Source organism: Poecilia formosa, unplaced genomic scaffold (assembly GCF_000485575.1).
Source record: "Poecilia formosa unplaced genomic scaffold, Poecilia_formosa-5.1.2 Scaffold408, whole genome shotgun sequence".
Taxonomy (NCBI): Eukaryota; Metazoa; Chordata; class Actinopteri; order Cyprinodontiformes; family Poeciliidae; genus Poecilia; species Poecilia formosa.
In genome coordinates this window covers 332623-343704 of record NW_006800347.1, presented here as the reverse complement: position 1 = coordinate 343704, position 11082 = coordinate 332623, and the positions used below count along the sequence as shown (strand labels likewise).

At 43.5% G+C, this 11082-nt stretch overlaps 2 protein-coding genes across 4 annotated transcripts in view; both read left to right on the top strand.

Annotated features, from left to right (window-relative positions):
* crybg2 (crystallin beta-gamma domain containing 2) overlaps positions 1–7111 on the top strand; it is a 29749-nt gene extending 22638 nt beyond the window's left edge. For all 3 annotated transcript variants that reach the window (XM_016663207.1, XM_007576505.2, XM_016663208.1), the window contains 15 exons: positions 161–300; positions 380–506; positions 576–611; positions 692–831; positions 912–1038; positions 1883–2037; positions 2111–2237; positions 2309–2341; positions 3044–3156; positions 3734–3863; positions 3935–4074; positions 4151–4274; positions 4913–5071; positions 5165–5324; positions 6616–7111. In XM_016663207.1, the coding sequence (XP_016518693.1) occupies positions 161–300; positions 380–506; positions 576–611; positions 692–831; positions 912–1038; positions 1883–2037; positions 2111–2237; positions 2309–2341; positions 3044–3156; positions 3734–3863; positions 3935–4074; positions 4151–4274; positions 4913–5071; positions 5165–5324; positions 6616–6704 (1800 nt within the window). In that variant the 3' untranslated portion in view covers positions 6705–7111. The remainder of the gene's footprint in view (positions 1–160; positions 301–379; positions 507–575; positions 612–691; positions 832–911; positions 1039–1882; positions 2038–2110; positions 2238–2308; positions 2342–3043; positions 3157–3733; positions 3864–3934; positions 4075–4150; positions 4275–4912; positions 5072–5164; positions 5325–6615) is intronic.
* Positions 7112–8821: 1710 nt separating this feature from the next.
* The window catches only part of anxa14 (annexin A14), a 12888-nt gene continuing 10627 nt past the window's right edge, over positions 8822–11082 (top strand). Inside the window, exons 1-3 of the mRNA XM_007576497.2 lie at positions 8822–9345; positions 9411–9507; positions 9583–9671. Coding sequence (XP_007576559.1) covers positions 9325–9345; positions 9411–9507; positions 9583–9671 — 207 coding nt within the window. The 5' untranslated portion in view covers positions 8822–9324. The remainder of the gene's footprint in view (positions 9346–9410; positions 9508–9582; positions 9672–11082) is intronic.

The following is an 11082-nucleotide window of genomic DNA, read 5'->3' as shown; positions in this document are numbered from 1 at the left end:
ACCTCTGTGGGACGTTGGGTGACCTCTGTGGGACGTTGGGTGACCTCTGTGGGGCGTTTGGTGACCTCTGTGGGACGTTGGGTGACCTCTGTGGGACGTTGGGTGACCTCTGTGGGGCGTTTGGTGACCTCTGTCAGATCTTCTCCATGTGTCTCCTCAGGACTACAGCGTTCCAGAGATCGGTCTCTTCCCAGAGGAGAACGCGGAGGGGAAGAAGGTGGTTTTCCGGGACACGGCGGAGGACGCCAGGATCTTCGGGTTTCCCATCAAAGCCAACTCCATCATCGTGAACGCCGGGCTGTGAGTGAGCCGCCCTGAGAGGACAGGTGGGTTTCTGTCTTGTGACGGGTTCTAACCCAGATGTTGTTCCGCTCCTCAGCTGGCTGGTCTTCGCGCAGCCCTTCTTCCAGGGCGTTCCTCGCATCCTGGAGGTGGGGGGCTACTCTAACCCTGCGGCCTGGGGGGTGGAGCAGCCCTACGTGGGCTCAGTGCATCCCCTCAAAGTGGTGAGTACTCCTGCTGAAGCCCGGCCTTGTGCTGCTGACGATGATAACCTGAGCTCGGTTCTGTGACAGGGAGAACCTCGGGTGGAGAACATGAGCGAACCCAAGGTGAGAACCTGCAGCAGCGTCTGGTTAGATTCTGCAGCTTCCAGCCAGCCGGCATCCCGACTGTCCCTCTCTGTCCTCAGATGGTGATCTACGAGAAGCCATACTTCTCCGGGAAGTCCAGGACCATCTCCTCCAACATGAGGGACTTCATGAGCCGGACGGACCGCCAGCAGAACCTCTTCATGGCCAGCCTGGGCTCCCTGAAGGTCCTGGGAGGAATGTGAGTGAAGCGCTGATGGAAAGTGGTAAGATCTGACCCTAGACCAGTCTGACCAGCTCCGTCTGCCTCTGCCGCTCCAGCTGGGTGGGATACGAGAAGGAAGGTTTCCGTGGTCACCAGTACCTGCTGGAGGAGGGCGAGTACCACGACTGGAGGGTGTGGGGGGGCTGCGACTCCGAGCTGCGCTCCGTCAGGATCATCCGGGCGGTAGGTCCAAGTTATCGACTGATGAGTTCATCTAAAGTTGATCAATCTTACCGGTCGACTAATGACTAATTGATAAGTGACCATTTCCTTTAATTTTAACATAATTTTGTGTGAACTGTATTAAATAGTGACTGAATAAACAGAAAATTGTGATTTATTTTTTCACGATTGAACTTAGACGTATTTAAAATGCAACACCACAGGAACCTCTTGAGTTGCTGGGTAAAAATATAAAAGGATCAAATAATTGTACTGCCCGTGGTCGATCTAGAATTAAAACTTTTCTCCATGAAGTGCATTAACTTACAACAGCCCTAAAAATCAGCCTTGCTCATTGATGTTACATTTTTTCCGTCAGGTTGAATTTTTTTCAGTTATTCCCTCCTCTTTTCTGTCTGCCTTCATAGCAGATGAGCAGTTTCTGATGGAGTTGTTGACGCTGCGCCGCTGGATGAGCAACATTGCAGTGAAACTTCAGGATGTTGTTCAGTGTTTACATTTCAAAACAGAATCTGATAAAAAACATTTTCCATTCCACACCAGACTCCGCTGGGACCGCTTCTCTTTCCCGTTCTGGTGTGGCTGCCATCTTTGTTTCTGCATTAACTGGTTCGGCTTTAGGATGGCCAGCAGCTCCTCCTGCTGGATGGATGCCAAATTGCAACACTGAGAAAAAGAGTATAAGCAGACATTATTATTTGATTGGAACTGATTAGTTGTTGAATAATGGTTTATAGTATAGAAAACAACTAGTCATGATTGCTTGCATCCCTTGTTTCCATACGGTCGGCCATCTTAACGTCTGTGTAGGAGGAACTGCTCAGAATCCACTTCTTGTTTCCAGGACCTGACGGACCCGGTGATGGTGATGTTCGAGCAGCCTGAGGAGGAGCAGGGCGTGACGGAGGAGAAGACCTTCGAGGTGACGGAGGCCATCCCTGACGTGGAGCTCTTCGACTATAAAACCTCCACCCGCTCGATCCACGTCCTCAGCGGAGCGTAGGTTCTTCTTCTGCAGCTGTAGGCGCCGAACTCGGCCGTCACCTGACTGGCCTGACTCTCTGACCCCCAGGTGGATCGCCTACTCCCATGTGGACTTCTCAGGGAACCAGTACATCCTAGAGAAAGGCTTCTACAACAACTGTGCTGACTGGGGCTCCCAGGACACCCGGGTCTGCTCGGTCCAGCCCATCTTACCGGTGAGAACCAGTCCAGCGAACCGGGTCGCTCTCAGCGCCGCTGGTTTCACTCTTATGTCGTTGTGTTTCAGGCTCCAGCTGAATCCTCCGGCCCCAGAGAGGAGGTGAGTGGTGGACAACGTCCATCTTCGGATCAGAACCAGGATGAGTCGCGTGTTTCTGGCCGTTTTATCTCCATTTCAGGAATGGTTTGTTGTTAAAACGCATATTGGGAAGTAAATAAACTAAATATTTAGCTCCGATCTAAATATTTAGTTACCAAACTAAATATTTATCTCCAGCAGAATCATGGAGCTAAATATTTAGTTAGCAAGCTAATAAAAGCTAAAACTTAAATTTACAAAATAATTTAGCTTCTAATATAAATATTTAGTTGGAGATTGTAAACTAAATATTTAGTTATTAAGTTAATTATCTGGGTTCAAACTACATATTTAATTTTCAAGTTAAATATGTAGTCCTAAATTACATCTCTAATTAGCTTAGAGCTAAATATTCAGCTAAAATTTAAATTCACAGATAACTGGAAGTGGACTACCAAAATAAAAGCTGTTTCCTGGGAACACGCTGTAGAGTTAAACTGCTCTATGTGACCAACTTTATCAGTTCAAATATGAAAGGATGGAACTGTTCTCTATGGAAATATTAATGAACTAAACGACACATTTTCAACAGAAACAATCCTTAAAATCCTCATTTCCTCCATATTTTAGTGTTTGGGCAAATCTGCTCCTTTTTGCAGCAACTTTCTGGTTCTTCACTCATTTCGGACTCTCCAGGATCTAATCGATTCTCCTCTCCTCCAGATCATCCTGTACTCTGAACCAGACTTTCAGGGCGAATGCCTCGTCTTTCACCACAGCCAGGGGGCGCTGTCAGAGAAATTCCTCACCAGGTCGTGTCGAGTGGTGAGGGGAAGGTGAGAAAGACAACAGTTAACCGGAGCATCGAGTTCAGGCTGCTGGTTCATCCCAGAGAATGAACTGGAAAAGCTACAATTACATTTTAATAGGCTAAATAATCTAAAGAGTGAATAGCTGTAGACTCAGTGTTTCCCTCTTAAAGGGCCAGTATCATGATCTTTCAATTGTTACCTCATCAAAAACAAATTCACTCAGCTCCTTCAGACTAGCCAGCAGCATTTAGCAAACACCTGCTGAGCTCGTTATAGGAGCTGCTGCTCAGAGTATCGCTGGTAAAAGAAACGTTGAAGGGTTAAAAGAGGAGACTTCCTGGAGGCGGAGCTTCAGAAAGAGCAGGAGCTTTTAAAGAAACAGATGCCCAATTTCAAGATGTTTAGTTACAATGTACATTTTCTTTCTTTCAGGTCATATTCAGTATACAGCAATTTTATAACAACTGAATTTAACATAGTTGATTGTGCTATAAAATGGCACCAGGAGCCTGGAAAACACATAAAACTGGCCTTTAAAGTTCCCATTGACTGACAGCGAGGATGGTGATGGACAGCATTAAGGTGTCTCTCTGTCTTCCAGCTGGGTCCTCTGTGAGAATAAGCAGTTTTCTGGGAACATGCATGTCCTATCTGAGGAGGACTATCCCAATCTGACCAGTATGGGCTGCCCCTCCAGCTGCCCAGTGCTCTCCATCAAGCTGGTGCCGATGGTGAGGAGCGTCTCCCGGTTAGAGCCCTGCGCTCTACCAGTCGTCCCACTAACATCCTCCTGTGTGTGCAGACGCTGTCGGTGCCGTCCGTGTCTCTGTTCGGACTCGAAGGTCTGGAGGGCCGGGAGATCACCACCGAGTCGGAGGTCACCAGTCTGGTCCAGGATGGCTTCAACGACCACATCCTGTCGGTCCGGGTCAACAGCGGCTGGTCAGTGCGGCGCAGTGTGTGTGTCGCAGTGCGTGTGTGTCATGCAGATCTAACCGGGTCTCCTTTTGTTGTGCAGTTGGGTTTTATGTGAGCATAGCAACTACAGGGGGCGCCAGTTCCTCCTGGAGCCGATAGAAATCACCAACTGGCCCAAGTTCAGCTCCCTGGACCGGGTCGGGTCCATGTACCCCGTCAGACAGGTCAGCCCACCTCAGCTCACTTTGCTTCGCTCTTCATTTCTAAAAACCGCTTTGATCTAACTGGAGAAACGTCTCTGCTTTTCACTAATAAACCATCATTAAACCCAAAAATGACCCTCACGCGTGTCTTATGGCAAACTGTTTTAACATAAAATGAGCTTCACCACACTTACATGATACTGGTTTATCATTAGACATATTAGTGAATTAAATCTAAATACAATCTGACTGGTATAAATGACATCAGATTTACCAGTAAGTCGTACTGGGGCTTTAAGTCAAGACACCTACAATAAATGACGAACTGAAACATATATAATAATTAAATTATGATTAGTCATAAAGTACATTTAAGATTTCTTGCTTTTTGTTGTGATCATTCCTGATTCCAACTCTAGATATCCTGAATGTCTTTTTAGACACCATGTCTATAAAATTCAGTTGGTGGAAATTAAATTGCAGATGTCTTGAAATCAAATAATGTCAGTCAGATATTTTAAATTACTATGAAGGATGGTCAAAATGTACTTGTCATTTTTAAATATCTGGAATGTAATTACAGATAGTCAGACAAAACAGATTTTATGTTAAATGGGCTTGCCATACGCGTGTCATACCTGCACGTGTTCCTCCTGCAGAAGTGTCACTTTTTCCGGGTGAAGAACAAGGAGAGCGGTCACTTCCTGTCGGTGCAGGGCGGGGTGGAGGAGCTGAAGTCGGGTCGGGTGGTGGCGGCAGCGGAGGTGGAGCCGCTGAGCGACATCTGGTTCTACCAGGAGGGACGGATTAAAAACAAGGTGAGCGTCCTGCAGGCTCACAAACATCTCAGATTATATCTGTTACCTGATTTAAGACATTCCTGAAGTCTGAACTCTGTGCCTCTGCTGCAGCTCTCTCCCTCCATGTGTCTGCAAGTGATGGGCAGCGTGGAACCGGCAGCCAAGGTGGTTCTGTGGAACGAGAGCCGGCAGCCGATCCAGAACTGGTCGGCGAAGATGCAGGGTCCGATTGGCAGCCTGACGTTCCCTGGAATGGTGCTGGACGTTAAAGGTGAGGCAGGCAGAGTCGGAGCTACGCAGAGCGGGTAGTAGCTAGTTACATTTACTCAATTACATTTACTTCTCTACCGGTTTTGAATAAGTTACTTTTCGGAGTATTTTTACTACGCTGTACTTTACTTTTACTTGAATAATTTTATTATGAAGTATTTCTGCTCTTACTTGAGTAAAATTTCTGGATTTTCTTCCCACTGGATGAAAAACAAACATGTTTTAACCAAAAATCCACCAGACAGACTCACACCTGCAGTTTCTGTTCAAGTTTCATCAGTTTTTATTGAAAGAAACTGATTTGGAAAATTTTTATTTTGCCTGATTTAGTTATTTTTTACTTAAGTGAATTATTGTCATTTTGGTCCCTAAATACCAAAATTTCTACTTAACTATATATTTTGGTCCATCTGATGGTTTTTAAATATTAAATGATTGATCATTTGATCAGTCACTCAAGTAGACTTTTTACCAAATACTTTTTTACTCGGAGTAATTTCTTGGACGGCTGCCTTTTACGCGAGTAAAAACACGCTGAAGTATGGCTACTCTTACTTGAGTGAAAACTTTGGGTTGTCTACCTCCTCTGGATCTACAGATCCAATGTCACAGAGAAATGTATTGATCGGTTTGACCAATAATTAATTTTATTTTGAGTTTATTTATTGCACTTTCAAACAGAAGTCTGTCTCTTTTGATGTTTCAGTTTAAGTTTGGAATAGTTTTATTTTACATCAGTCTTCAATACAATCCAACATAAACTACTCATGGGCCAAAACTTGAATTAAATTAATCATTAATGACGAAAATGATAAGGTTTGCAACTTGTATTGTAAGTTAATTTACTATATAAGGCCATAAAAATGTAGCAATTATTGAGAAAGTGGCAGATTGTTTTCCTCTCCCTGCCCCTTTCCACTCGTGTGCAGTACGAGTGTTTGTGAGTTAAGGATGAAACTTGTTAAATCCAGTGAATAAACTGATCAGTTTCCAGAATAATATTATAATTATTATAAATCCTCAGTATTTTTGCCATCCTGCATCAGTAGTTTTCAGGTTTGAATGTCTGAGGATCAGGGACCTTTAGTGAATCAAAAGTAAAACAGGAAACTTGTACTGCAGCCTGAAAAGTTGCTGCAGGTCTGGCTGGAAGTGATCAGACGTTATTCATCTGATGTGATGAAAAGTTTTCTCGCTGCCAGGCGTTAAACCTCCAGCAGGTTTGTCTTCATGTTTCCACCTCGGAGCGTCCGTCCCTCCTCGTCTTCAGCTCTGCTGTCTGTTCTCTGCAGGCGGCAGAACGTACGATAAGGAGCATGTGGTGGTGATGCCGGAAAACGACGAGAGGCCGAGTCAGCAGTGGGAGATCCAGCTGCTGTAGCCGGAAACCTGCTGCGCCTTTCTGGAGCTGCATGTTCTCCTGAATGCACGGAGACCGGCGGACCGAATCTGAAACGGTTTACAGGCAGCAGGAGGTTCTGTTACCAAAGATACTCCCGACCTTCTGGTTCCTCTGAGCTCCTGTAAATGTTCTGCCTGGATCGCTACACATTGACCAGCAGAACAGGAATGTTTGCTCTCGGTATGTTTATATGTACATGTGTGTGGACGACGCTGCAGCCGGGTTCTTCCCATTTTATTAGCCTCCTACTGCTACATTAACCTGCTTCTGCTCTGTTAATATTTGAAATGAAATGCATTCAGTTGGAAGATGTTGTTCACCAGGGAAGGGTTTTAAAATGTTCAATAAACAATAAAGCGACTGTTGTTTTGTCAGCTGGTTCTGAAGGAGAGATCCTCTGTCTGACTGGCTTCCTGGAAAATTTTATTTGAAATAGCATGACGGGTTATGGGTAAACGTACTCTGCATTTAGGTTAAAATATCCCGGACGAGCCCCCATTTTTTGTTTGAGTCGCAAAATAAATGGCAAACTTGTCACTTTAAGAGGACATGAGACTCAAAAGAATTTCTAGTAAAAATAATGGATTAACAATAGTAACTAATAAAAATCCTCCTGCACATTTGAACCTGTCAACACCAGCCTTTAAACTCTGGGGAGACGTTTGTAAAGTTAAAGTTAAGTTATTTAGCCTGTTAAAAGATGTAAAAGGAGCTTCATTGTTTCACTGTTATTCATTCACAAACAAAAATATTTAGCTAAACTAAATGGATAACAAGCTAAAAATATAGTTGAGATAAATATTCAACATATAAACTAAATATTTAACTAGCAAACATTTCAAACTGATTATTTAGCTGCAAGCTAAGTATTTAGCTAGCAAGTTAAATATTTACATCCAAACTAACTATTTTACTTTATTTCTGTGAGTGATAAAGAAATATTCACATTATTTTTCCCACACAGGCATGCAGATTTGTTTTGCACCATTTGCTTTGGATCATTTGGTGCAAAACTGGAAGTGTAAGATTTTTTACAGTGTGACTCAAAGAATACAATTTATGTACTTGCACTTACGAACTGAAGAGATGAAACTGTGGCTTTGCATTTGTGAAAGACTGAAAAAAAATCTACAATTACAAAATTCCTATAGGACTTCAACTTCGGAGTTACAATGTACAAATACTTTTGCACCAAAAATACCTCCGTAGGAAAGAATTGGGCTGTCCAGACTGCTGTGAAAAATTGGAATATGGCTCACATTAGGGCTGTAGTGATGCACTAATCTCATGATACGATACATGATATTCTGCTCACGATACGATATATATTGCGATATTCAGCAAACGATACAATTCAATATACTTTTGCGATTTTCTGAAAGATTTTAGAGGGACAGAGTGATTTTGGTGACATTTTGTGACTGTTATAGAGTTGGATTGAATTAATTTAACTGAAAACCGATTAAAAGCACCAACTACACAATGCCTGACTCTGGTGGGACATGGACACAGACTTAAAGTCAACAGCTGGACAAAATGAATCAAAGAAGTGGTGAGAAAACATGTTTCTTTTAATTGAAACAGTACAAACTGTAGCTTACATGCATTTGTAAAGTAAATAAAGTGCACCAAGTACCTGCTCTGAATAGTTTGATACCTTTTTAACCTTGAGACTTAACATCTGAAGGAATCACTCTAAGCCTGATGACCCAATCACTCTCCCGGCGAAGCAAGCAGTGAGTGAGCAAGGTGACAGTTGGATGCTACAATACTTGGGGATGAATATCGATTTTTTTTCTAGGAAAGAAAATATCGATATATATTGCAAAATCGATATTATTACACAGCCCTAGCTCGCATATGGCCAAAAAATCTGCTTTGGGTCACATTCACCTGCTGGAAGTTTCCTGTTGGTTCAAAGAAAGTAACCTGGATGTGCAGATTCAGAAAAGCAATCTGCACTTTTCAGGAACCTGCAAGGTTTTAAAAATAACCAAGATCCGGAAGGTAACATAGGAAATAAGCCTGTAAGTCCTGGGAACTTTACATACGCTCTGCAGAAGGAGCCTGATGAAACAAATTGTAGAAAGTGGTCTACAATGTAGAGTTTCCTCTAAGCTCAGCTGCAAGCTGTTTGAAAACAGAAAGCTGCAGCGGCTCGGCTGTTTGCAGTCAAAACACCGGATCGTGTTCCTCTGCTGCAGGTTTTAGATCTGAATGGGGAAACATGGAGGCTGTGAATGTTTGACCTGCTGAGACATGAGCAGCATGCAGGCGGACGGCTCCAAATCAGGTCTTCGTTATCCAGGGACATCTGCAGCTAACGGCAGCATCACTTCCTGCTCAGAACCGGCCCGTCAGGATTCCTGTTCATCCCGGAGCGGATCGTTTTCCAGCCGGGAGTCCTCACATGAACCAATGAGCTGCTGACGCTCACAGAAAGCTGAGCTGTGATTGGTCAGGAGTTCCTGCAGCAGGTGTGTCTCGGATCCCGGACGGCAGAAAGACGTCCAGTTTCAGGTGGGAGGACACACTCAGGACAGGAGCTGAGGCTTCAGAGAATTAAAGGTTCTGCTTCTGGTTCTGTTCAAGCTGAGCCATGGATGAAAACTTCTCCTCAGTGAGTAACACCAGAACCCGTCTCTGATCCGACGTAGGACGATGTTAAGCTGTGTGTCTCCTCAGGACATGTGGTGGGGGACGCTCGGCACCATCCGACCCTTCCCCAACTTCCACCCGGACCGAGACGCGGCGGACATCCAGGCGGCGCTGGAGAGGAAAGGTACGGGGCGGGTTGGAGTGAGGTTCCCCTGACCCGCTCCGAACCGGGAGGCTGATGTTTGTGGACTTTGTTCAGACGCGGCGGCGCTGGTGAGGATCCTGACCAACCGCAACAACGCCCAGAGACAAGCCGTCGCCCAGAGCTTCCAGGACCAAACCAAGCAGGTACACAGACAGGAAGTGGAGCGGGAAAGTTCCCGAACGTTCAGGGGAAGAAAGTAAACCAAGCATCACATCACATAGCAGCGAGAGAAATACAGGAACGTTCCCTGAAATTCACAAAGCAAACGTATTTGTTCTGCTTAACTTAAATAAACCAATTAATCACACGATAAATTAAAACAAGCTCAATAATTTCCATTTGCTTGATTTATCGATTTCTCTTTTTTCTCTTCCTACCAAAACCTGGATGATAAAGATTTTCAGTCTGGTTCTTTGGTCTGAAATCACCATTTTTTTGAAGAATAATTTTGTTTACAGAGACTAATAATTAATTTTATTATTTCTGCTGTTTTGTTTATTTATTCTGAATATTTAAAATGTCTTCTGGTTCCAGTTTAAGTGTTCTTGCATCATTATCCCATTTCCGTTACGTTACTAGAAAATGGTCTCAATATTATCATTTATCTTAATAACTTCTGGGACAATTTATCGTCCGGTAGAATGCATTACCATGACAGGTTTTTTTATTTTTATTTGTTTATCAGGAGATCATACATTCATTGATATTACATACATTTTGCAAAACTTACATGACTTCTCCGATTTTTAATTTTTTCCCTTTCCCCGTAGCGAACATAAATCACCGTACTGACATAACAAAAACGAGACAAAATAAGTATAAATACATAAAAAAGAATACATTAACAAAAAAAACAAAAAAAAAAACAGGGGAGGGAGGGTCGGACAGCATTGAGAAGCTAAAAGGCAACAACATTCTACCCATTTATTCTGTAAATTTTAGTCACATGACATGATGAGTCAGTCACATCAATCTATGCATTATGAAGGCAGAGATTTTATGTATGTCACAAAAGGTGCCCACTTATGAGTAAATTTTGCTGAACTGTTTCACTGTTAATAAAATTTTTTCACCATGACAACTCCTTAACAAGGAGATCATTTTTAATAAACGGGGGTGCATTTGAGATGATCTTTTTAGCTGGACTAACCAGCGGGAGAACCGGCGGTTCTCCCGCTGGTTAGTCCAGCCCCTTTCAACTAAATCATTCATATGAGAGGCCCCATGGGCCAAAACTTACAAACTCTCTTACACTCGCTATCAAACTCTCTTACACGTACTATCAAACTCTCTCACATTCGCTATCAAACTCTCTCACACTCGCTATCAAACTCTCTCACATTCACAGTCAAACTCTCACACATACTATCAAACTCTCTGACAGAGTTTGATTGCAACGGAAATTAACTTAAAATTTCAGTTTCTGATTGGACCCCAGGCAGGCTTTTCAAAATAAAAGCGAACCTCCGGTTTATGTTTGATTCATGTTTCTCTCCTGCACAGTGTTGTGGTACTCGAAGTCGGTCTTGGTCTTAAGACCGGTCTTAAGACCAA